This window comes from Drosophila melanogaster, chromosome 2R (genome assembly GCF_000001215.4).
Source record: "Drosophila melanogaster chromosome 2R".
NCBI classification, from domain to species: domain Eukaryota; kingdom Metazoa; phylum Arthropoda; class Insecta; order Diptera; family Drosophilidae; genus Drosophila; species Drosophila melanogaster.
The window spans coordinates 22338288-22365492 of NT_033778.4; the positions used below are offsets into that span (position 1 = coordinate 22338288).

General features: G+C 44.7%; 2 protein-coding genes across 6 annotated transcripts in view, besides 3 other annotated features; one reads left to right on the top strand and one right to left on the bottom strand.

Annotated features, from left to right (window-relative positions):
* The window catches only part of Liprin-gamma, a 39610-nt gene that overhangs the window by 4788 nt on the left and 7617 nt on the right, over positions 1-27205 (bottom strand). The window contains exons 1-11 of one of the 5 annotated variants that reach the window (NM_001103944.2): positions 16101-16421; positions 8361-8422; positions 7757-8072; positions 6427-7006; positions 4234-4443; positions 2406-3308; positions 2290-2350; positions 1641-1840; positions 1016-1510; positions 759-920; positions 514-658 (exon numbers count right to left, since the gene is read on the bottom strand). In NM_001103944.2, coding sequence (NP_001097414.1) covers positions 514-658; positions 759-920; positions 1016-1510; positions 1641-1840; positions 2290-2350; positions 2406-3308; positions 4234-4443; positions 6427-7006; positions 7757-7870 — 2870 coding nt within the window. In that variant the 5' untranslated portion in view covers positions 7871-8072; positions 8361-8422; positions 16101-16421. Of the gene's footprint in view, positions 1-513; positions 659-758; positions 921-1015; positions 1511-1640; positions 1841-2289; positions 2351-2405; positions 3309-4233; positions 4444-6426; positions 7007-7756; positions 8073-8360; positions 8423-16100; positions 16422-21966; positions 22002-27205 lie in introns of those variants that run through there. The other 4 variants (NM_137819.4, NM_001299787.1, NM_206200.3 and 1 more) reach the window with 4 other exon arrangements.
* CG11298 (uncharacterized protein) lies at positions 10020-10588 on the top strand. The gene has a single exon (NM_137820.2). It carries the CDS (start codon positions 10084-10086, stop codon positions 10540-10542), a length of 459 nt encoding a protein of 152 aa, NP_611664.1. The 5' UTR covers positions 10020-10083; the 3' UTR covers positions 10543-10588.
* Positions 11468-13182: a mobile genetic element.
* Positions 19603-19653: a mobile genetic element.
* Positions 22154-22514: a mobile genetic element.

The following is a 27205-nucleotide window of genomic DNA, read 5'->3' on the forward strand; positions in this document are numbered from 1 at the left end:
AATGATCAAAGCACTAAATATATTAAATAGCCAGAGATGATGTGAATATGACTGAATAATGTTTCGGGTGTATGTTTCGGGTGTCGATGATGATGCAGATGATGAAATGAGATCTGAAGAGCTCCCATTTGCGAAATACGAAATACTTCCTGCTAGCAAACTTGAACCAAAAACAAAACTCTTGTAAACGATATGGTCTTAACGAAGGTGCAGAAATGAACACAAACTCAAACTCAAACGCACAACGAAGACCGTTAACAGAATGTTATATAATCTCGGGGTGGTAATGGTAATACAAAACGGCAATAACTCAATCAAAACAAAGACAACTCTAATCAAAACGCTGTGTTACGCTACATATTTACGTTTCCACAATTCACATGTCAAACCCGAGGGGCTACACAAAGGACACTCACACACAGGGCGCACACAAACACACACGCACACACACACACACACACACTGAGATTCTAGATGGGCTCCGTGGGGCTGGTAAACCCTCAAAAAACTTACCGTGCGGGCAAAATGAGGGCATCGAATTCCGTGTTGAGATGTCGCCGTATTATGTTCTTCGAGGGGGGAATGCCCAAGGCGGTGGCCATGGTGTCACCAGAGAAGGATGGTTCCAGCACCACAAGGCCGCCATGAACGCCGCTATCTGCAGGTGGGTGGAAACGGGATTAGAGTGGGTCAGGGGAGCCCTTCTAATTGCTGCGCTGAATGGCATAATCAAAGGGCAATCGATATGCCATACGCACCCTTCAGATTGTCCGCGTATTCGCCCAGGTCGATGGATCGCACCCAGCGAATGAAGCGCTGGTTCGTCCACACAATGGGGTCCGTGTCCACCGTCTCGGATTGCACCCGCCGCATGGCCAGAGTTTGTCGGTCGTACTTGACGATGCGCAACACGTGAATGCCTGCGAAAAGGAGCCAAAGGGATTGGCATTTAATATGGCTTGGCGAAAAGGATACCCGATTATTAAAAAAAAAAGCCTCAGTTCAGTCATCTTACCGTGAACAATGCTGGCCTGGTGGAACTTCCGCGTAACGCCCAGGAACTTCTCGAGCTCCTTCTTGGAGAGCGTGTCCAGCATGCGAGCATCGACCAGGGACTGCACAAAGGGTTCCGCGTACTGGGGCAATCCGATGTCCGGAAGCCACTCGGTGGCCACCCAGGTGTGACCCAGCTGCGTGATAAGCGGATAGCGCACCATCTCCGGACGGCGCTGCTCCTCGATGGCCAGCCGCAGTTTCTTGCGGTGCATCGGATGGGCCAGGCCCAGACCCGCCTCCAGCTCCACGTCGTTCAGCTCCAGCAGCACTTTGCCGCTCTTCACGTTCTCGGCGCACCTGGCGCTGTACTGGGGCATACCCAGGGCCACCTCCAGCCAGGCGAGCACCTGGGTGGCGCGCCAACGGTCGATGGGCAGCTGGGATGCCTCCCGCAGCAGACGCAGCTTCTCGGCGTAGCCCTCCTCCGTCAACGGATTCCACGAGTAGTCGGCATCTGGATGGAATATATTAAACATATATTGTAAATCAGTCGAATGCTTTCTAACAATAATATCCACTTTTGTAACTAATATTTGATCTAAAACGCCTGATTATTGTAATGCATTTAAAACATGTGCACTCACATTCAGTCACTCCATCAGCGGAAAGAGCCTTGTTTTTATTCCTGGAGCGGGCAAACACTCGTGATATACTTCCCCAGGTTCCGCCGCGTCCATTTCGAGCACCGAGCGGACCACTTTTGCTGGCGTTGGCGAACTTCCGGCTGATGGCTCCATTACCTGGTCCCTCAGGGTCCACCGGGGAGCCCAACTGTTCCACGGATCTATTTGGATAGTGGAAAATTATGTAATGTAATATACAATGCAAATGAATCCCATCATTTTTTCTATGTTTTTAGCTAGCAAATATGCTAAATAGAAATTTATCAATGTTGAAATTTAGAATTTAGAAATCCCTAAATGCAAATGAGTGCTTGAGCAAAAATTATAATAGGCGTGTAATGTAATTTTAGTGACCATTTATCAATTTGTTTAGTTTTTGCATTTGCTGCGGACATGTAATTAATTAAAGCTGAGAACGCGGAGATTAAAGTTAACACATCATGTTAAATATTTGTAAACAAGTTGATGGCAATGCAAATAACATATTTCATTAAAGCATGCATTCAATGACAATATTTCCGTATGAATAAATTCATAATTTATTATATTTATTGGGCTTTAAAAGTTCTTTAACTTAAAGTTGCCGCACAATATGTGAACCATAATATACCTTGAGTAGGCAGCCGAATTGAGGGGAGACAATGTGGGGCTTCGTTCCTTGGGTGTGCCAACTGAAAGAAAAACATGGCTAGAGAAGATTTCGAAGGGCAACATTTGTATCCTTACATTGGTACATGTTCTGGCTGGATACGAGGGAGATGCTGTCCGGATCGACTGTGATGCAGGGTCCATTGTCGCAGGTTCCGTCGCTGAAGTTCAGTTCTCCGCCGGTGCTCTCCCGATCGCTGCTGTTCCTTAGCCCCGAGTCGTTGGAGCAGGAATTGCGATCGCCCGCCGTAGCGCCGGATCCTCCGCTCAAACTGCCGCTGAAGGCAGACAACGAGTTACCACGCCCACTGTCCTCAGTGGTGCCGCGCATGCCAGCCAAGCCACCGCCCATTCCCGATGCGGCGGCCATCTGACTGAGCATTCCCGAGGCAGCCGACGGAGGAGTTAGTGGGGCAAAGGAGTGCAGACTCTCCTGATCCGACAGACAACCGGTCAACTGACGGCGTGCCTCCTGCAGTTGCTCCTGAAGCCTCTGGAGCTGCAGATCCCTGGCCGACAGCTGTTGGGCCAAGGCCAGCGAACGCTCCGCTTCATCGCGTGCCTGCTTGAGCAACTGGAAGCGCTCTCGATCCCGATCCCCGGAGATCTTGGCGTTCGTTGTCTCCGTTTCCCGCACCCGCTCCTGATAGTTGCGTATGAAGTCGCGCAGTTCTTGCTCCTTCTCCTGCAGCGAGGCACACAGTTGCTTCACCTGGCCCAGCAGATCGGACTTGTCTGTTCGCAGCTTTTTCCGCTCCAGCCGCATGGTCAGCAGCTGATTCTTCACCGACCTCAGCTCCGACTCCAGGCGTTCGATGCGTTCCTTGGCAGCTGATCCTTCGCCGGATGCGACTGCCTCCATTTCGGGAGCGGTGTCCACACCACCCACTGCTCCATCTGTGGACAGCTCGAGGAGGCGTCTCAGTCGAAGCAGTTCGGCATTGAGACGATCATTCTCCTCGCGCAGCTTCATGGTGGCTTCTGTAAAATTAGGATTCTATTTAGATGGCTGAATGAGCAGACACTGCCATAGGTTTTTATCTACAGCTACCAAGCTGCGGAGAAGCGGTGATCGTAGCAGGAATGCAAGCCAGGCTTACAAGCTTATATGTATATCCTTTAAGCACCAAAAAAAATTGCAACAATTACAATCGGAATGTATATACTAGTTGGAGATTTTGCAGATCAAGGCATTATTATGATAACACACCGAAGCTGAAAGTTTAAAGTGCTCTTGTCGAGCTATTGGTGGGATTTCATAACAAGTGCTTTTTAAAACGAAACTATATGTTAAAATGATTTTCAATTGATTGTTTGTTGAACATTTTTAATTGTCAAGTACACATTTTAATTGTACAGATACACAACCTTTGGATAGCATTTGTACGCAAACTACTGACTTGCATGCCTGCCAATCGATATTCTACTCATAATTAGCAATAATGTCATCCTCTAGCCGCCCACTACCACTTCCGATTCCCGAGAATTTTTTACACTCGTTTCCCCCCGCCCAGATTCTTTAGCACAGAAAAAATAATATTAACTGGAACTGAAGAAACTGAAGAAAACTATGGACAACCAGCTGGTGCCAGAGTGTTGGCATTTAATATGCAAAACGAGAACTGAGAACTGAAAACGCATTCAAAGTTTTGCAGGCGAACTAAAATCCAGTGCAATTATAACTTAACCAGGCCAGGGCAATGAATCGGCAGGCACTAAGCGGATGAATGGGGATCAAGTGCAACTACTTTACGGGTGGAACAAGTGGGGTTGCTGGGTATGCTGGGGTTTTTGGGGTTGCTTGGGATGCGGGTTAATTGTGATTGCTGCTGCTTCAATTAAAAATACAGAGCGGAAATTGAGATGAAAGCGAAAGGGGGCGGGGCGAATAGATTGATCGACTTACCTGGACGGGGAGCGGAATGCAGGTGGTGGAACCTTGACTCGTCGTTGCGATTTCCATCGCAGGATTCGAGGAGGAGCAAGGCCGCCGACGCGGCGGACGTGGGGGAGTGCGGGGCTCCCAGGGCCAGCGATGGATTCGGGCTGAGATTTACATTCAGATTCGGGGGCAGGTCCTGATCCGGCTCCGATAGGTTGGCATTTCGCTTGTCGACTGGATACGGCATTGTTCAGATACAGATACACAGATATAGATGGTTTTTGGGGGACTTGGGGCTTCGGGTTTCGGGCTGTTTGGGTGTTTGGGGGCAGGCAAACATATTCGGGTTGACCCAATAAGTAGTTCCAAATAAAACAAATAAACAGCAATGGCAAACAACGACGACAACAGCAACAACAAGTATAAGAACAATGCCAACAAATGGGGAAAATGGTAATGATAATGGGGTTGGTGGGTATGCATGAGTGGCTCGATATTGGTACGGACTGACGGATATATGTATTCAGGTATTATCCGCCTAGTTGAAAAGGGGATTGGGAAACAGGGGGGGCGTGCAGGGCTCGAAATTAGGTTTTCTCTCATCGAAAACGGACAAATAGGATTGAAAAGTAAATAAACAACAATTATTGCAGTCGAACATGGAAATGAATTAATATTGATTGTCGGCACATTAATCTAAATGCAAACGAGTCAGCAAGTGATGGCGATAACAATGGGTTCAGAGGAACGCATTTGCGAGATGCACATTGTGATTACCTAGTTATTCCCCCAGCCTCAATTCGAAAGCCCCGGTCACAAGTTCATCCATGTGAATGACTGATGATGAACCCAAATTGATTGCACACACACCGCCAGGATAATCGTTATTCACATACAAATTCCCCTGTGGATAGGCATTATGCCATCTTTTTCAGCTTTTTTGCTTATTGATTGTCAACACGGATTTATTTTACGGCCAAGGATTTAAATGAAAATTTAATTAGCACTTAATGCGCGGCATGAAATCATTATAAAAGGCAAAAAAAATGCATACAGGAATTGAGGTCGAATGCTCTGCACTGTTTACCAAATAAAAACTACCAAATTGAAGAGTTAACTTTTATTCAAGTCCCAAAACTAAAGTGGCTGAATCACCACCCCCGCTCCCCGTTAAATTTTCAGCGTTTAAGTTTCGAAAGCCCAACTCGACCGCAACCACTTTGGGATCCACCGACTTTTTCACCTTCTCCGGAATGACCCCGCCTATCTGCTTCGTTGACTTTTCAACTGCAGCACTAAAAGCGATTGGTCGGAGCTCCTGGACGGACAGACGGACAGATGGGGGGGCAGATGGGCAAATGGTGCTTGTATCTCCAACGAACGGACGAAGGCCATTACCATCCATTTGTCAGATTTTTGAAGTGTGCATCACTTTGCCATTCTGATATAATCTGATGCGTTGACCAAGCCAAAAGACCAAGAGCAAAAAAAGGTACTCTGCCCGTTCCACATCCCTGGAAACACCTAAGCCGCCACTGCATCCTCGTCCTGCGGACCTAGTTGTTTTGTCCTGCTGTGGCTGGCTTGTGGCTCTTACCCTCGGTTGCCACTGGTAGCTTGCAATCTGCCTGGCCACAGGACAACATTTAATTTCTTGCCCCTTTTGTGCCGCCAAATACTTTAGCAATTGCATTAAAACAAAACAAATGGGATTCAATATTTTACGCAGCCGGCAGATGGAATTAAATCAGCGTGCAGGTTGAAAGGATTCAATCAGGAACGCTGATTTAATTCCTTTTTGGCCGGCTCCCATTTGGCATTCCCACAGTGGCCAGCATTTGTTCATTCATGCCGCAAAGATCCTTGCCCCATGCCACAGGCCTCTACCGTTTCTCCAACCAACCCCCCCTTGCCCAAGGAAACTCCTTTCTTTGCCCGCAGCAATCTGCTGATTGCTCCCTCCGCTCACACCCGCGCGCTGCGCGTTTACACATTACAAATGCATTTGCATACGCTGAGCGAAAAGCCAAATCCAAACAGTAATTAAAATAAAATTGTATTAAATCAAATTAAGAAAAAATGCTCCTTTGCTGATCGTTTAGGATCATTACCAGCAATAACTATCCCCAAAGGAATTATCTTTTTTAAGGTAAGTATTTTTTCCCAGTGTACAAGCACCCTTGCAACAGAAGCCGCCGCTATCCCCCGCACACTTACCGGCATTGAGTGCACTGCCACTGGAGGGGGCGTTGTGGGCGGGGCCGGCTGCCTGTGCCAAGTGACCAGCGGCAATTAAATTCGAGTTATTCGCATGGATCATGGCTGTGCCGGAGTTGCAAGTGCTGCTGATGCCGTTGCTGTTGCTGTTGCAGTGGCTGCTGCCGATGCCATTCGGCAATTGCTGCTGCTGCTGTTGCTGCTGAGGCACTCCTCCTGCGGCTTCTGCTGGCTTGCCAGGATACGCAGGACTCCGGTGCTGGTGGTGCTGTAACTGCTGCTGGAGCGGCTGATTATCAGCGGTCATGGGTGGGGTGAGGGTCTGGTTGCTGCCATTCGAACTGGACGGCGATGAGCTGCTCTCGTTGCTGGGCGTGAGGTCTCGTTTGGAGGCCAAGACCAAAGGTGATGGCTTGGCTGGCGCACCTCCGCCACCAGATCCTGTTGCTCCCGAGGATGTCGAAGCCGTCACCGAGCTGTCAAGCGATAAGAGCGGTCTTATGGGCTTGTTATTGTTCACGGAAGCGGCTTTCTCCTTCAGTCCTGTCGACACCGAGGTATCCAGGGATTTGGCTATTTTCTGCAAGGGTTTTAAAACGTTTCAACACATGCTTAAACACTCAAAGTATTCAGATTCTAGTTAAGAGAAACGTTTGCTAAGAGAAAATAGAAAATCGTGTGTTTATGCCAAGCCCACTTTGCAAAATCCTTTCAAACTTTATTTAATCCTTTGAGATAATAATTTAATCTTATTTTATCGAAAAATAGAGTTTATTATTCTATAACAGAGTAAGAAAATATCAATTATATTTCATCAAAGCTTTTGTTTAAGCTTTAGCTTAAGAACGTTTCTATGTTTAGTAGTCAAATCTGAATAAATTTAGGAAATTCGATTTTGCAAAATCGGCAAGAAGAGATGCTTAAAATATATAGCCTAGCAATAGCAGAATCAGATAGCAAGGGAAGATAGCAAAAGAGATGTCTACACATACAATATAGAGCCCTAAGTTGTCAACAAGTCAATGAGGGATGCAGAATGGGTAATTATTCGAGATTTCAGTTTGTTTTTGAGCAAGAGCACTGGAACGAGATGAAGTGGTGCGCCAAAAAAGTGGGGATTGGGTGGGTAAAAGTGGACCCCGTGGCATGCAGGCTGTTTCCAAGCAATGAATGAGGCCCAATTCGGTTAAACATCAAGTGAATTTCTTGTTTGGTGGTGCGGGTGGTTGGGTTTTAAATCTGTTATCTGGGATGGCTAGCAAGGGGAGCAAAGGGATCAAGGTGAGCAAGGAGAGCGGGGGTCGGGGTGGTGCATTCGGATTGTACTTACGGATTCGCCCAACTTGTGCAGCGAGGCATTTATGCGGTCCGGATTGCGCGGCGGCGGCTCTGGTGGCTCGGAGGCTGCCATCGTGGGTCCGGCAGCTAGACCGTTGATTTGCATGCTAACCACCACCAACGCAAGTACCTATCGCACACACACTCACACCCAATGAGGCACCACTCTGGCTATCGCACACACACACAACCCACCGGCAAAAGGGGCGTGCGAGTGGGCGGGAAGAACGTTGTGGGGCTTTCTTCTGGGCGCCTCAACTGCCACCACTCTGAACGAATTGACACTCAAACATTCTGACTTATCCCTCCTACACAGAGAAAAAGTTAAACAAAGTTAGTTTAACCTTGATATTCAAACTTTAAGCTCTGATCAAGTCTCACTGCATTTGAAAGCACTTTAAATGGTGCCTAAATGGTACTTTGTTTTTTAATCACCATTTAAAATGGACACACTTTTGATAAGAAAAAAAATCACAAAAATTAGATCGTATCATACTCAACACATTTCTAAGCGAGTTAACGAATAAGTTATCTAGGCTAATGTTGACGATATTGCTTGTCTGGTTTAAGCCCTAAAAACGCGGGACAATACGTACTCTAAGCTGGCTGTCTCTGTAACTTCTTCGCCGTTCAATCTGCCATTCAATTACGAGTTGTCCTGCAAGTAAACAGAAATGGAAATTTGCATCAGTCAACGCCTTGTGGATGTGCAGCGATTTCCGCTGGCAGCTCAACTAATTTGGGTTTGCCCACAAAATGGCCATAAAAACTGAGAATTCCCCGGTCGGGCTTAGCTGTTTGCATGTAGGCCAACACCAGCCATAAACCTCCATTTGGACTGCTTTTTTCTTCCACCGCCATTGCATGCCGACGCTCAGTTCGCAGTTTGCTATTCACAGTTTGCAGTTTGCAGTTCACAGTTTGCAGTTCACAGTTCTCCTGCTCCAGTTGTCACTGCAGGCAGCTGTTCCTAAGGAAAAAGTTAAATTACAGGGCTCAAGCTCGCAACTCGGAGTGGATTCTCAGTGGGGCGGAGTGACAGCTGTTAACTGGGCATGAAGCATGTGACACCGGGCGCAGAACAACCCCACGAGGTACTCGTAACTTCAACTGGTTGGAAAGCAAAGGTGACATGACATGCACTTTTCGGTTTGACCAACAAATAACGCAGTACAGCAAGGGGCATAGTGTCGAAATCATACCGAAATAAAAGGAAAAGTTCACTGAGCAGACATGAAAGGTGGAAGGGAAGGTAACTAGAGACCTGAAATTACTTATTGACACGTCGAAAAATGTGTGATGTAACTAGAAGTTAAAGGACATTCAAACTCAAATGATTGGTTGGTTGCCATTAAGCACCTACGAGCTCACCATATATTTAGCTTGCCATATGATCTTTTTGGCCTTTAGCTGATAGCCCAAAAAAAGGAAGCCTCGTTCCACGCAAATACTTTAAGTTTAATCCGCTTTAAGACCACTACAACGAAGGATGACCAGCAAAATATGTTGCGGTCATGTTTTGGCTTTGTGTTTTTTCTTGCTATCTCCTTGAAAATCCATGATCCGAATGGATGCTTGGGGTCGAGCGATAAAACCCCTCAGCTCACATGTGAATGTTTACGAATATACATACATGTATATTTGTGTGCCGGGCTTAGGCCAACAGAAGCGACCGAGCCCACAGTTAAAGTCGATTCCAGAGCACCTTGACGACGAAACCACAAACATTTATATTAAAGCAGCAAAGCCAGGTGGTAAAACAGGGGGGCGGAGACTAGCGGCTGGGGGCGTGGCAGCCACACTAATGTGGTGTGGGCCACACTAGTAGCACAAACTTTAATCATAATAATAACAAGGAACTTTTGCGTTACATCCGTGCCACGAACACAGATGAAGTTGGCCAAAGTTGCCCTGTTGTTGGCGGACTGAATGGGTATTTATGTTGCACACTGACAGCACAGGCCGCAGATAGATGAGGTCCTCCTGGCTGGGGAAAACCCAAAGGGGTCTATGGAATATACTGCTAACATGCTTTTTAAACTGTCTGTGTTCAAATTTCACTGCTTTTTCGTATGAAAAACTCTATTGCTGCCCGTTTTTATGGGTTTGTTGCTGGATTATGCCGACAGAGAGGTAATTAAAATGTTCGTGTATTTCTTCTTATGTACTTATTAAAGTTATTATTTAAGGCTTTTCGGATTATATGATGTACTATTTTGAAATATCTAAACATTGCATTACATTTCAATAAATCTCGCAGTCAGCTCTTGAATTTATGTACATTATTTTTGGTCCCCGTTACTATATTTTTCCCAAATTATGAGCAACTCATCGGCCTTTTACGTGCATTTGGAGGATCCTGTGCGGAGTGATCCCCCCAGTGGACTGCATCGCAAGTATCGCCCATTTCCGACCCGCCCCCATGAGGAGCGTCTGGAGGAGGCGGAGGAGCGACGCAATCGGCTGGGTGAGCACAAGGTGGAGCAGCTGTCCGTTCGTCTGGCGCGAGTGGCGCTGATCACGGATCGCCACCATCGCCAGACCACCCAAAGTTGGCTAGACTCCCAAGATCGCATTACTCGCGACATGGACGAACATGTGCGCAAGCGGACGGCCCAGATCTCGAAACGTCTGAGAAACCTCAGCGATCACAACCACAAGGTTCAGGTGCGCAAGGACGAGGCCAAGCAGGAGAAGCTTCTCCGAAAACTGACTCATCTCTACGAGGCGCAGAACGCCAGCACTATTTCGCGATTTTGGGGCAAAATTCACAAGTAGGCTGTAAGTCGAAGTAAATAAATTTGGCAGTCGATTCAGAAGCAATAATCAAACTTGCGTCTTCTAAATACAATATATTGCACGGATAAGTGATTTAAAAACATAGTAGTTAAAAACATTCGCTATCACAGAAAACACCAATTTGGTTATTAGCTATTGCGTTCTTTTTTCTGCTTCAGACATTTTCCTTTGTGTATGGAAGACACCATTTTCCGCTTAGAAAGTTTGCCTGTCGCAGCGCTTGTCAAACTTCCACTTTTCGACCAAGTCTGCCATCGACATAGTTGCAGAAAATCGCTTGTCAACTTTCCAACATGCCCATGCTGCGTTTTTATAGTTAACTTTTAGGGCTTTAAGTTTGTCCAGGTTGTCCGGCAATTTGCATTGGAATGAAAGCTAAAAGTTGAGTACGAAAAATTAGTTACAATTTGTGTCGAAGCAGAACAAATTAGCCGCCGCCCGGGGGACTCGTCAAGTAGAAAGTGGGTGGCGAATTGAAAGGATTTCGTAGAGTTTTCTGCCTTTTCGCTCGTTCTTCGTCCTGAAAGCCAAATCCCGATTATGTGCACTCAACTGCAAGTCAGCAGGAGCGTGTGTACATACATATATTTGTTTGGCTACACACACACATCTCAAATCATGAGTCAAAGGAGCGTGTTGCTGGTGGCCAACTAAGTGCTTTCCCTTTGTCCAAAAGCATCTTGCTCCCAGTTAGCAGCTCCCAGCATCAAACTTGAAGTTCAGGCTGAGCACTTGACCTGTTTTCGCCCAACTTATTTGATTTGTGGCCTGCCGGTGACGCTCCTTATGCAGTTGCCTTCGCATTCAATTAAGCTCTTGGGCTGTGTGTTTTGGGGGCAGGCAATTGCCCTGAGAAGCATGCTTCATAAATTGGTTTTTATTGGGGTCCCATGTGTGTTTTTTTTTTTTTTTTTTTTACGATTACGATGATGTTTTTATTATTTGATCAACGCACTGTTACCCATGCGGCAACTTAATTTGATCTGCTTAAATTATTTTATTTTACAATGTGTCTTGGTTACTTAAGACTAACAGATTTTTAATCCTAAAAATGATAGGGAGAATTATAATAGTTGATATAACATAGTAATTATTATTTATTTGATTATTCTAATGAATTTTAAAACTAAGACTTTCTAGGTCAAAACCAGGTTAGGGAGGTCATGAGGGTGGTGTCGCTTGAGTCTTCTTTTGACTCTAGTCCGAGGGTCAGCATTGTCCACAGCTGCAGTTCCTAGCTTCCTTGCTAGGCTGTTGGGGTGTACATTAAGCCTTTCCATATATTTTTGGGCGATGTTCTGGAGCTTGTCTCCTAATTTGGGCACCTTGAGGTCGCGTTCGATGTCTCTTGTTCTCATATACCAAGGAGCCCCCGAAATTCTTCTTAAGGTCTTCGCCTGTAAGATCCGGATCTTATTAAGGTGACTCTTCGCAGCAATGCCGTATACCTGCAGGCCGTAGAACAGGCAGGGGGCCAATATGGACTTGTAAATATTGACCTTGCAGCCAAGCGACAGTTTGTTGCGTGGTGCAATGAGCCAAGACATCCGAGCAACCTTGGTCCTGAACGCTTGCTGAATATTTGTGATGTGCCTGCTGAAGGTGAGCTTCCTATCGAGGGTAATACCAAGGTATTTATAAGCCTGATGGTGTCTGATCAGTCTCCCATTCAGACTGACACCCGGACAGCTACCTGTTCGGTTGGCGAACGTCACATTGGCACACTTCTCAGCGTTGATGCGCACATTCCAGTTCTCAGCCCATTGCTGGAATGCATCCAGGTATTCCTGTAGACCAGAAGTGGCAGCCAGGATACTTTTACTTTTCGTGAGCACAGCAGTATCGTCAGCGTAGGTGGCTATGAGCACATCTTCTTCGTCTACCTCTGTGACTGGTGTGTGAGTAGGCATGTCCGAAGCAAAAACTGAGTATAGGGTTGGGCCAAGAACGCTTCCTTGAGGAACTCCAGCTGCAATTGGCTTGATTGATGATTTGTACCCATCAACAGAGACGTGGAATGTGCGTTCTTCCAGGAAACTTTTAACAACCAAATATAGCTGCGGCGGGAACAGCCTCTTCGCTTTGTACAGGAGCCCAGGGTGCCAGACTCTGTCAAATGCCTGTTGAATATCAAGAAAGGCACCTACTGCATACTCCTTGTTTTCCATAGCTTCCAGAGCAAAGTTCACTACTCTATGTAGTTGCTCAGGAGTACCGTGCTGCAACCGGAAGCCAAACTGAAATTTGGGAATCGCTTTGGTAACATCCTTGCATGTGAGCAGCCTGTTTAGGATCAGCCTCTCCATAATTTTACCCAGAGATGGGAGTAAGCTGATGGGCCTGTACGAGTCAACGTCTGTCGGTGTTTTTCCAGTCTTATGGATCATAATTATGCTCGCCGATTTCCAAGCTTTCGGAAAGTAGCCAACATCAAGAACGCTGTTGAATATTAAGACAAGGAACTGCAATGCTTGATCTGGGAGAAGTCTAATGGTTCTATTATCAAGAAGATCTTCTCCAGGAGCTTTCTTAAGTGGCAGCTTGGCTATTAAATTCTTCACTTCTTCCAGTGTGACAGCACTCGGAGGCAGGCTCATTTGAAAGGGCGATTCCAAGTATCCATGTGTGTGCGTCTGTGGCTTTCGTTCTTAAAATGGGAGGTAAAATATTTGAAATTTATTGCCGTTGCCTTTGATTCAATGCACACATTTATTAATTTATCATTCCATGAGCCGGAGCTCAGGCTCTAAATAAATCAAAGGCTTGAGATGGAAAAGATTTAAATGAATTGGCCGAACAAATGGCCAATAAGTTTTGGCATATCGATTGAATGTCGGCCTACAGAATGCATGCAAATTAATGCAGTATTTTGTGCTGAGCAAAACCATTCGAACCGACTTGATTGCACAAACCACAGACCAACGAGCACACCCCAAAGTGCCATAATGTCAATGCCCGCCCTAGGGCGCCACAACTCGGTGACAATTGACATTGGCAGTGACAGTGACTGTGACAGTGGCGAACGGAGAAATTCAATGAAAATTAATAAGTTGAATTAACAGATTCACGCCGCGAGCAGCCATCGAAATCCAATCCGCCGCACACGCCAAGTGGGAATTTAATGGCTCAGTGCCCTCAATGCCAAATGAGTGAGTGACTGGTCATCCTGTCCGTCCTGACATCCATCATTAAGGTCCTGCCCATCTCAACTCGACTCGCTGAGCTGGCTCAGCTGGCTGAGCCTGGATGCCGTCTGCTAGCCAGCATTCAATTCGATTACCTGCAAGCGAACACTTTATTTCCGAAAGGCTAACTTCATTGACCGTACATATCCTGCTGTGTGACTCATAACATGATGACTAAACCCAGCCATTCACTTGAGGGGAATGTCAGAGAGCGAAATTGCATTGACCTCCTTTAAAAACCCTTCAAACGCAATTTTAGTTGAATTAAAAATGAACGTATAAAGTTACTTAAATAGGTGTCTAAACGTATGCAGTTTAAATAGAATGCTGAGTATTTCCATTCACATATTTGTGAACTTTCGACTCGAAAGTTAGAATTTTTTCCAATATTTTTCCCTTTTCGGGCTAGAAAGTTTTCACTGCGCTGACCGTTTTACACTTGCTTTTAGCCCTAATTTCCTGTATGACTCGATGGTTTCGCCCCCCTTTCTCAGCCAGAAAACTTCAATGGAGCGAGAATGGAATGTGTGGGAGCTGCACAAATTACAATTTGAGCCAGGGCTCCTTCTCGGGGAGAAGGGGAGCCACATAAACCAATCTCCGCCCCTGTTCTTTGCCAAGCGATTTCGCTGCAATCTACATCGCCAGTAGAATGCTGCTCCTCCTTCGGCCGCAAAACTGACAGCAATCAGCTTTGCTGTGGATAAAGTTTTATGCCGAGAAACTCATTTAGTTTGCAATTAATTAGTGGCAGCCGGCAGAGCAGAGTTGAATTTGTGTTTTTAATTTGACTAAATAGATGCACCACTACCGAACGTTGGAGAGCTTGCACAACACGGCGAATGGTGGTGGGGCGTGGTGAGTGGGGCGTGCAGGATGGGGGCGTGACGAAGTAGCATAGTTCTGACTGAGTTTTTCGCTAGGCGTGAAATGTAAATGCTTGACCCAATTGGCAGGGGGCGTCTAAAGGGAAACACAACGAAAAACAACCAACCGCCGACAACAAAATCATTTAAAATGTTTTCCAACCGGGGAAACGGCGAGCGCTAAAACTTTTTCTACGGCGCTTTTGGCGAAGACAACTTGAACACAATTTGATAACCTACATTTGGGGGTCTTGGTAACATTAAAAATTTACACATGACGGCGTGGCCGGGGCGTTGGGGGTTTTGGCCTTACTCGCAGTGCAAAAGTGGAACGGAGTGTTTTCTCAGCGTCCTTGAGCTCTTGTTTTTTATTTGGTATTAAGAGCATGTCAAGTGAGTCTGGCGAACACAGAGGCTGAGGCAGCATGGCTAAGTGAGTTTTCGTTGTTGCTCCTTGTCACAGGAAACGGATGTGTGTGTGTGTGTGTGTGTGTGTGTGCGTGGTTTGGCTTGAAGCGAGAGGGGAAATTGTGGCGGGGGAGGGGGCTGGAGTAGACCGTCCCCGGAGGTGGGTAGCAAAAGTCTTTAAGTCTTTCGGCTTAATAGCTTTCAGTTTGCGACTTTCCTGGTCACAGCCCGACCCGATTCTGGTTGCTTACCCCTTCTATTGTCCCAAATCCCCATCATCATTTCAACCCCCTTCCTGGGTGCCGTGAGTTATTGTCGTGCGATTTATTACGCGACGCACTGTTGGTAGCCTTTGCTGCCTTCGGAGGGGGCCCACATGGCGTATGCGTAACGTATGGTCGTGGTAAAAACTCACGTAATATGCAACATTTACCGCCCGCGGTTCTCCGCCGGTTCCTTTTGATTTATTCAGCCAGGTGGCATACTTTTGACCCATATGGCTTTGATTTCTTGAAAAACTCAAAACCACCAAACATACCACTACCAAGTTAAAGTTATTACTAAAAGTGCAGTCACAGCTCCTTTGATATATGTCAGAAGTAAGCCTATTTCGTTTACGAAATGGTTTCTGCATTTTCTCTCTGTGCAGGTAAATATGATTTTCGTGTCTGGCAGCAATTACTGATGTTGTCATTAGTAAGAACACCACTCGGAAATTAATAAAGATTTGCACAGGCGCAAATCGGTTTAAAAATGCGTGCAAACACTTTGATTATTCATTCACAAAACCCAAGCGGCCCGAAATTCCCAAATGAGATAGTGCGTAATTCGCGACTGACACAGATTTTTCCCTATTTGGCTGTTCGCTGGTTTTCCTTTATATTTGCGCACAGAAACAACAACAAACAGAGTGACACACAAGTTCCAAAAAATTTCCCTACTCCACGCACACTCGCACAAATATTGACCGAATTTTACTGGCGGTGGTTTTTCCCCCCCAAAAATTCGATTGTTCTCCGCAGTGTTTTTCTTGTTTTCGGCGATGCTGTGTCTGTCTGTTTGTTTTCGAAAAATTTACCTCGGATTCTGACTGAAAAAACAAGAAGGCCACATACCACGTGGCCAACAGTTGAAGTCAATGTTGGTTCTTTTATTTTCGTTTTTTTTTTATTTGGTTTTTCTGGCTTTCTAATTTGTTAGACACGCTTTGGTTGAAAGTTTTTTCGGCTATGCTCTTGTTGATTTTGATTGAAACACACACGCACACCAGCACACACTCTCCGCGAAGAGAGCAGGACAGAAAGAGAGAACGAGAGCGAGACCGAAGGATATGTGGGGAATAATTCAATTCTGGCGCTTGGAACGTCTCACTGGGCGAATCACTCGAATGGCACTGAGCTCGAGTCCTTGGCATTTGGCCCGAGTGCCGTTTTGGCGGCGTCCATGTGACGTCACGAAAGCTTAGGCACAGCGAGATGGGAAAAAGGATACAAGAGCGCCCATGCGCATTGGCGAAAGCTCGCAATCGCTGGAGAAATAGCCACCAGGGATCTCTCGAAAACCCGACCTAGCCTTGCCTTGGACAAGTGTTTGTTTACGTTTTCCATCCGAACGTCCCGCAAGAATCCTTTCGAATCCTTGTTGCTCCTCCGCTCCCAAAAACGAAGGTCAAGCTCTGGCTCTGAATCGCAACGACACCACCTCCGTTTTCAATTAATCAGCAATATAAATTGTACTTTGTTTGGACGCCACAATACATTTTCCCCGCAATTTAACTTGGACGAAACAATTTACAGACTGTGTGGTTGGGCCACACAGCCCGATTTTACTCTAATGAAATATCTCAAGACCAAAAATGTCAGTGGTTGCAACTGTTTGCGACAGGCGGGGAGTTACTATTTCAAAATATGAAAAGCCTCAAAACAATAAATGAGGATGAAGTGGGTAAATGTGGGGATGTTGCGCACTTTGAGGTTGCCAACGACAACTGCAGTCTGCATGCTTTCCTACTAATTGTAAAACAATCTGACTGTACACTATCATTTGCGGCAAAAATTGACAAAGGAATCGAAAGTATGTGAGTATTGCACTCAAAGCTGAACATGTATAATATGATCCCGACAGCAAATGCTCAAATTATTGTGAAAAGATTTAATGAACACGTGCAAAATATTTCAGCCAAAGAAATCGCATCGCCTCATCTATGAAAATTGATATTATTGTTCTCTCAATGTGATTGTAACGAAAATGGCATTTTCATTTAAAGTCTAAATGGTTTAATTGAGTTTGAAAGGGCTTAACAATTCTGACAGCTGTGATAAAAGTGGCTTTCTGATTCAGCTTTGCAGTTACATTTAACTGGAAACATTGATTCATAACTGAGTTTCATATTAAAGTGTTATTTTTTTGCCTCTTCTGCAATCCTTTCAATTACTACCTTTCGATTGGCTTGATAAACAAACCTATTTTCCCGCATCGCAACTATGCAATTCAAAGCGGAATCGATTGCCATATCAACGCGTAAGGGTGGAGTAATCCGAATGAGAGCCATTGCAGTGCATTATCCTGAGCTCACAGGACTTGAACCGGATAAATCCCTTTACCGCTCCGTGCCAGAGAGTGTAGTGTCATTCATAAGCACAAGTGGCAGACGTGACTAGCCGCAGCCACGTAGAGGGCTTTGCACCTGACTGAATCGGTCCGATATATCCTATATACATCCTCCTGCCATACCCCTCCCACCCTTCGAACCCTTCGCATCCGCAAACTCATGGACACGGCCACTGTTTGTCTTTATTTTGACTGACAATCATTGTGGTTGCCATCTGTCTGCCTGCGGAAATGTGAAGTGCAGCCATGAGATAACCGCCATCATCTGATGCTAATAAAATGTTATCAAATGAATGTCAAGCGGCTGCTGAGCCCATCCTGCTGCCTTTTTTGTGGCTCTCCTGGCAGACGCCGCCATCGGTGCCAGGATATGTGTATCTGATATCCCGAACAATGGCGGCAGAACAAACGCACACACGGAGGCGCATCGATTACGGTGCTAGTTCATTCAACTCGGCTCCTCCATCGGAAAAGGCCTAGGATATATGGCAAAACTCCGACTCCCTCGACAAAGTCAAGACAGAAGACTTCCCGCCGAGAAGAGGCGGCGGGAGCAGCACTATCTGCCACAGGTGACGCGTGAAAAATTCCACAAGCCATGGAAGCCGAAGGAAACGTCTCTGCCATGCAATTCTTCCCTTTTGTCGTAACTCAACTGCCATTGACAGCCAAGTGTCCCACTGACAGTCGCCGCCCCCAGCAACCCTCCATTTACCCGCTTTTCCATTTCCCCTTGCCCACTTTTCCAACCTGCCGCCTGCAGAGCTGCGGAAAATCAACTACGACGACCTCAACCTTAAGAATTGAGCCAGATGCAGTGAGAGAAGAATCTAAGATTGCATTAGGAGCAACTAAATTTCTACTGGCATCGTTATAATATGATATCAAGATCTAAGCGTGGGGGCTTTCAACATATCATAGCAAATTCCAGACATTTTGAATGCATCTACATGTTGGTGTAAAGATAATGTTCCATACTACAGGACACCCTTACTTTTTTGAGGTGTATTACAAGTCCCGGCCAGCGTTTTGTCAAGCCAACCAATTGTGGGGACGGCATAGCCATTGTCACTGCCTGACATCCACTCCATCCCCACCTAAAAGGGGGGAGGACATGAGACGGGAGTGCTGCGAAAGAAATGGAGTTGCGGTGCCGCGTAGAATGGGGATGTTTATCAATGCCTTGCGCTTATCGCCGACAGCCGCCGCAGTCAGACAAGTGGAAAACTATACACGCCCAGAAAGCAGGAAAAAAATGGGAGTAGAAAATACATAAAACAGCCGGATGCGTTGGCTTGACAACTTATTTCAACATCTTGTTGTAACTGTTCGTTGTGCGCTTCCTATTTTCATTTATCGCAATAAACTTTTCCGCAGATGGCACTGCAAAAAGTTAGCAGATGGAAAGTGGAGAAGTGGAGGCAGTGGGCTGCTGTGGGTGGGAGTCGTCGCCAAAGTTTTCCCAATACTTTTTGAAGCCTTTGTTGCTGCACGGCCATTGTGTGTGCATATGAGCAAATATCTCATTGCAAAATATTTGCGTGTACTTCTTATACAATTCTTGTTATTGAATTCGATCAGAGTTCAAGGATGGCCAGATGCGAATATGCCAAATTGAAAATGCATTGAATTTTAAGCCGATTGGGGTCCAAAGAAACCACTCAACCTAAATCAGCTTACAGATGCATTGATTACCTCAATTAAGATTCCAGCCCTGGCTGGACAGTAATGAATCGAATTAGTATGTAAATGTCCAGAGATAGAGAGTGGATGGTCAGGGCAGCAATTTCGCAATTTCGCTAGGATTGTGCTTTACACTATTTCCTTCTTTTATACCCGTTACTCGTTGAGTACAAGGGTATGATCGATTTGTTGAAAAGCATGACATAGCAAAAATCTGACTATTAAAACCAATTTAATGGAAATGATAAGGCATTTCATTTCTTCTTTTTTATCTTTATCCTCTCCATCTGATTAACGGGTATCCAATAGTCGCGACACTCGACCATAGCGCTCTATCTCTGCTCTCTCTCTCTCTCCGTTTCCGGATGTTGCTAAACGGTTTATCGCACTTGCCACTGCAATCGGATGAGAAGGAGTCTGGAGCGGAAACGGCGATATATTATTAATGTCTATTATAAGGCAGGCGAAGCCAATGCGGCGTATGCGCATTTTTTATATTTTTATTTCGTTTTATTCCTTCGTTTTTATTACGGTCCTGCCCCAAGGCAACGACACATTTCTGCCAAATGTTTCTCCATTTATCCTTTTGGCCCTCCCATCACGATTCCCTTTCCCCTATTTTGGCCCCCGCTTTTTGGGGCTTCCCCATGTTGTCCGGGTTTTATGGCAAGTTGCGAGTGCCGCGTCCTCAGCATCGCTTAATAAGTTTTTATTGCCCCAACTCATGCCAAGTGGGTGGCAGACGGACGTGTTCCAGCGGCGGTCGACCAGATAATCAGCGCCAGTTTCAATTTCAATTTCAGATGGCCACCTGGCCACGCCCACCAATTAACGCTGGCGAATTTGCCAAATACTCAAAGGACCCTCGGGTTTTGGTTCACATTGTCCTCGAATTGCGTGCAGCAGTTGCATGAAATTGCTTCCCGGTAAATCGCTTTCTGTATGCATTAATATAATTTGACATGGTACTTAAAATTCCTTACAATCTGAAATTTGACACATGCTCGTAGAGAAATGGTATAAGAGTTCTTTAATAAAATATGATCTTGAGTTAAAAGCCCAGATGCTTTCTGTAACATCATCATTTGATTATTGCATTGATGATTATTTCTGCGATACTTGTGCATCAGATAAAACATTATTAGTTTGATATTTTATTTTGAAATGTATGACAATCGGAGTTTCAATTTTGTGTTTATGTGCCCTACCCGACATGGTCTCAAATCAACTGGAATATCGCAAGCAGGCCATCATCTTTTTCAGCTCCCTTCTTTTTTATTCATGCCAGAATATTTCGCTCATATTCGTATTTTTATGGCAAAGGGACGTGCTCCCTTGAACAGTTTATGTATGAGTTGGCACGGCCATCGATAAATCTTCTTCGGAAGTAAAAAATAATAAAAAACGAAAACAAGTTAAGCTACTTTTGTCATACTAGTCGAGGCTGGGAGAAATAACTTCAAGAGGAAAAACGGAGTTGGAAAAACACGCTTCGCCGGAGAGAACAAAACGCAGCGAGATCAAGATTGAAAAACTAGTTGTATGTTGGAGCCATTCCATGATGTTGGTTTTATACTTCGGAGAAATTTCTCATTTAATTGGAGTCTCTTGTTGCGAACATAATCGCCTAAAGTACACTTTCGCAGGGCTTAAAATAGCAAAGGCCACAAGATTGATTTGACGATTACCAAATAGAAAGGAGACATGATCCCAGCTTATTATCTGAATTATTTAAGGCTACTTGATTCGGATTTTTATATATTTTTTGAAAATAATTGTTGCAAGTACACTTATCCAATTCACCTTTATTATAGATGAAATAGTTTTTTTCATATAGCCAACTATTTTAATTGAATCAAAATGTTGACTCCGTCTGAAGCAATTTTATTATAGCTGTTCCCTGAGAAATTTAAACCCACTTTAAGCTCCCCTCTCCAGTAAGTAGTACCAGCTAATCCGCAGCTTCCTTGTCGTCATTTAATCTTTATGAATACTTTGCCCTGCGGAACGTAACAATGTAAACTCTTCACCGCCGTAAACCACGAAAAAACGGGAGTACGTTGGGAAACCCAGTGGGAAAGATTTCCGATGGCTTTGTCTCTGGCAAATTGCAGCCGTAAAAGCGAGTCCGGTAAGCGGTGGCTTAGCATCATCCGGAGGATCCACAGGAACAGCGACCTGCAGCCATATGCACTTAAGATGTCACACAAAAGTGCAGCGAAAGCCACATGTGTGGTGTGACCATGCACTCCTTACTGTGGCATCCTGCGACACGCCATCCCTTTTATATGGCGGCCATAACTTTTCACCGAACCGCCACGCCCTTTTACCCCTTTCATGGCTGACCAGCGATTAGTTCATTCTTCTCGCACTTTATGGACCCAAGGAAGCAGGGAGAACTGCGAACTGGGAACTGGGTGGGGCTACTTTGCTGATATTGATCAAAGTTCAAGCTGGCATTTCCATACTGCCATCCCATCCACTTTCACTAAAAGCTTTCCTTTCCCACAAAAGAATTGCCTGCATTTACTAAGCACTTGACCAAGTATTTGTAAGCCCGCTTGAACCAGTAACCCATATGCTAACACACCCTTGCGAACCCCTTCGCAAATGGGTCTTCCCACGCCCATGGTGGTGTTCAATAAACTTACCAGGCCAGCAATTCGCAATCAATTAGTGACACTCTCTGAAATGAAATAAGAAAGTCAGGAATGAGATATGGGTGTTATAGTTATCCAATTTATAAAATGGTGCAAAGTTTACTGTTTCAATAAATAAAAGCTTTGAGTTAGCTGGCATTTTCAGAACTCGTGTTTCTCAGTGTGGCAATTTACATTTTACACCCCAACAGCCTAGCAAGGAAGCTAGGAACTGCAGCTGTGGTCAATGCTGACCCTCGGACTAGAGTCAAAAGAAGACTCAAGCGACACCACCCTCATGACCTCCCTAACCTGGTTTTGACCTAGAAAGTCTTAGTTTTAAAATTCATTAGAATAATCAAATAAATAATAATTACTATGTTATATCAACTATTATAATTCTCCCTATCATTTTTAGGATTAAAAATCTGTTAGTCTTAAGTAACCAAGACACATTGTAAAATAAAATAATTTAAGCAGATCAAATTAAGTTGCCGCATGGGTAACAGTGCGTTGATCAAATAATAAAAACATCATCGTAAACGCTAAAAAAAAAAAAAAAAAAAAAAATTTACATCCGTTTCGGCCATTTCAAAAATATATTGCATACCCCAAGGAGCCAGTCCCATGCCAAACCAAGACCAAGACCAAATCCAAGTCGACGTCGACTGAGCACAGCTGCCTGCATCGGGCAAAGAGATTAAACTTGTCGGGCCACAGCCCAGAAATTATTCGTGGCTGCCGCCGCCTTTGCTGCTCCCCCAACATCTCCTGCTGCAGGACCCAGCATCCAGGATCCTGTTTTGTGCAGCGTTTTAATTGGCTTTTCTGCCATATTAGATTTCAGAGCCTCACTTGCTTGCCGGCAGATTCGCAGTGCAGTCAAATGCAAATCGAAAACATGGAAATAGTGAGGCAGGAAAGCGTAACACTAGTATTCACTGTTTGTGTGGGCTAAATATGCCGTATATGTTGTTCTCTAATTTCATGTTACGCAATATAATGTGTAGGCGATAATTATGGCAACACCTTAAATGTTAAACTCTAAATCGCAAGCAACTTATCGGGCTTTTGAATAAGCAGCTTAATTAAGTACACTCAAGATTTATTTAAAATTCAAAGCCCAGTGTTGAATTATTGAGAAGAAAATAACTTATTTGCATAGTAAAACGGGCAATTGAATGCCTTGAGAATCCAAACAATCGACAAACAAAGAACCCGTCTTGCTATTCATTTATGGAAGTATCCATATTTTCAGCCATGAACACTTGATTGCGGCTCTTGTTTTAATTTACGTACACTTGCCAGCAAACATTCCAGCTGAAAGCTCTTTAAGCTGGAAAAACAAACAAAAATCAGGCGGATAAACGGACTTTAAATTTTTTGAATACGCAGCAAGGCAAACAATTCCCTGAATGTGAATTTCAGGCAGTGGAAACTCAATCAAAGGCATGACAACCAGACTACCAACTCACTGAGGAGGATTTTTCCGGGCTTTCCACGTCGAGATGTTTCCCTCTCCGTGCGTTTTTCGTACGCCTGTTTAACCACGACGCAGATGCAGATGTAGATGCAGATGCAGATGCATATACACAGATACAGATACATTTGTGTATTGAAATGCATATTTCGAGCACGCTTGGCTGTCCTTCGGCGCATTCCATTTGTATTCTCCCCGAACATTTTCACTTAAGTCCTGCTCCACCTCAGCTGTCCTTACCTGTTGGCATTTTGTCGTGAATGCTTATGGCATTTCTTTAATGAGAAGTTCACCGACAGAGACGGCATCACCGTAGCCGTCTTCATTACCCCATCTGGATCAGTTCATCTCCTCGTCTAATGCCACTTTGTAAGTGGTTATTTAGCGTAAGTAATGCAATAAGTCTGCTCCTTTTCTGTCCTCCATATATATCCATCTATACATATATATATATATATATTTTCCGGCTCGCCTGCACCTGACATTGCGCAGATCCGTGTAATCCGCCACCGAAAAAGGACGCGGAAAGTGCAGGAAAACTATTTTCCACGGATGGCAGAGATGGCATAAGTAACTAAGAGATGAAACTGCAAAGTGAATTAGTGCGAGGCGAGTGGGAATGGGATTCGGTATTCGGGATTGGGAATGGAAATGGGAATGCCGCCTGCACTCTAATTCGTTCCATAGAATTTTAATTGGCTTCTTGCCGAACACAAAGTTTAAACAGAAGTTAACTTTTTTCAGGTGTTTTCCAATTGTTGGTAACAAAGAGCAAATGTTTTCGCTGCCTTCTTTTCGCGTTTTTCCTCGACCATCTTTTGAAACTTTTTTTTCTTCTAAACGAATGACGGAATTAAATGACAAAGTTTTTCCGTCATCGCCATTCAAAATGCATGAGCAGAGGTACTTAAGAGCAGCTGAAAATGAGTAGTTTTTCTTGAAGTAAGAATGTTTTCCCCACTCCATTTGTAATTTAAATGCGGCGTTTCTGTAGATCTCCACTAGATAGCCATAAGGTACCGAATAATTAATTTGTAGTTAAATGCAGCTGGAGATTTGCCGAGTTTTTCCTTAAGGCCAACTAAGTAGTTAAATCTACAAGAAAATCTGGCATTTCTGTATCTTTCTGCTTTATGCTCATTGTGCAACGGGATTATTAATTGGCTAATTTAAAAAAGAGTTTTTTGAGCAATTACTTTTAAGTGGCATTAAAAACATAGTTTAGTTCAAACCTACCTTACATACGTGCATGAACTTCAAACTTTTTTTTTATAATTTAACTTTACAAATCTCAAAACTTTTCACTGCTTAACCACAAAAGGCTGAAGAGCTCGCCAGTTTAATTACTTAATAGGCAGACAAATTGACACTTGAACCTTTTGAGTCAATATTTAGTTTCTCAATGAGCTGCACTTGGAAATTACCTAATTGATATTTAATACGCACGCCCATTGATATAATTAAAAGCTTGCCTACTGGCCATCAATTAAGTGACGTAAGTCTGCTGAAAATTCGTATGAACGTAAGATAATTTCGTACAAGAAAACGCAACTTTACAGCTGTAGTAAAATACGATTGAAATTCAGTGGCCACACCCAGCAATAGTTGACAGCCTTCGATGTTCGATTCTGGCCGGCGAGACAACTGTAAACGCTCTATATATGGCTCCTAGTCCAAAGATATATCTGGAAATCGGTCGGATGGGGGGGGGGGGGGTGTATGTGCCATAAAGAGACGTGCTGCGTACGTGACAATAAAATGAAATGTGTAATAGTCGCTGACGGCGAAAAGCTAACAAACTGGCGAACAGATAGATGAAGCTCACGTTGCTCTTTTTTCGTGGTTTTCCGAGCGGAGGCAAAACTACAGAACTACTGTGCTACAGCATTGCGAACGCAACTGCAAGTTGACAAATTTATTATCCATGGCGATGGCAGCCGCCAGAACGCGACTCGAGTGCAAATGAGCACAAGGAACACCACAAACATGGCCAGTGAAAGATGGAGTGCAGTACTGGAATTCGCAGCTCTCAGTTTGTATCTCGCAATGTATCTGACACAATGTATCCGACACAAAAACACTGCGGGAAATGTGGCAAAAACTAATCAAATTCGCAAGTAAACAACATTAAATGCTGACAAATTTTTTTTCACATTCCAGTGAGTAAGAGGGAAGTATGAAATTGATTTAATTAAGTAAAAAATTGCGTAGAGATAATACGGTTTTTTTAAAAACAACAACATAGTTATTCGTTTTTTAATTTAGTCACAAAGCAATTTATTCAGCGAATTTCTTGTGTTTTCTCTTTCTCTTATTCCTAGAACAATTGTTTGCAGTCTAAACCAATTAATAATGCATTCGACCAAGATGCAGCTCAGGCTATGTGTCTCCTGCCACCTCCTCTTCTTCTTTATTTCCGTGTGTTTTTCCTCGAGACTACATGAAAAATGAATTGTGCCTGCAGGAGGCCAAGGTTGGAAGAAAGGCGAGCTCCCACTGGCGGGAATAAGCTCCTGGCCAGGACCTCGACTTGTCCAGGCAGACAGGCACGAATTTAATAAAATGGGAGGGGACAGGCAAGGATAATATATATGGTAGGTGTATATAATCCTAAAGGAGGCAGAAAGAAAGGAAGGAAGCAGGCAAATATGTGAAACATACGAGCGGAAGCAGGAAAAATATGCAGCCCACTCGAGGTGTGTCCTCCAACAGCGCCACCTGTTGCTCGCATGCCGCACTTCAATGCAATCGAAATTGCTTAGCGGAAGCTAGGGATACAGGATATAGGGGACACATGATATCGAGGATACTGGATAATGGGGGGGAAGCTGAGTGCCGGTGGAAGATGGGAGAGCAGGGAGATAGGCGACAGGAAGCGTAGTCGCAGCGAAAATTTCATTTAAAATGTGCGCCATAAGTACGCATTACACACACTCAATTTCCTTTTCCATTTTCCGACGGCCAACTCCTCGTCCTTTCCCAAGCAGAAGCTTTCGGTCCACACATGTGGCGCTTTTCCAGCTGCCGTCGCTTATCAAGCCCCCTGAAACCCCCGTCAAAAATTCCGTATTGCCCCCCTGATGGCGGTAATGTCGGCATTTTATGCGTTCCTGGCATTTTGTGGCTGCTGCTGTGGCTGCATCTGCATTTGCCACCCACTTCCCCGCGCCTGGATGTGTGCTTAAATTCCTCACCAGGAGCAGTTGTCGCCCGGCTCACGAAGGTATACGTTTCGCATTATCCTGACACTTTACTGCTGCACAGAGAAAAAGTGCACACGATATACCTTAGGTTCCGATGGGATTTGGCTTGAAGAAAAGTTTTCACATTTGCTAAGGGACAAGTTTGCAATGTTCTTAACACTTCGAGAAACATAATAATTTATTTTAAGTGATAAGCATTAAGTATTAAGAATAAAGTATTAACACATATATCATAATATCAACCTTATAATTCTCTACAAATGGCGATCATCCAAAGGTATCCCATCGTAAGCCCTCGCCATATATGAGGCACACTTTCATGCCAATCTGCTTGGAACTGCACATTAGCCGGCAAACGGGGATGGGGAAATGGCACCCCTGGGGCCTGGAAATCGTATATAATAGGATTTCCGACCACTCCACAATATATTTCAATTTGAGAACAGCATTTTGGTGGAAGCAGGTGGTGCTGTTCGCCAGGAGGGATTAGGTGGTTATACTGACCAGACGTTTTGGACTACACGGGCATGTGTCTGCCCCACCGATAACTACGTAGAGTTGTAAAATT

Bases quoted from the DNA above. Each gene is read 5' to 3' on its own strand.
- CG11298 (NM_137820.2), top strand. From the start codon at position 10,084: ATGAGCAACTCATCGGCCTTTTACGTGCATTTGGAGGATCCTGTGCGG.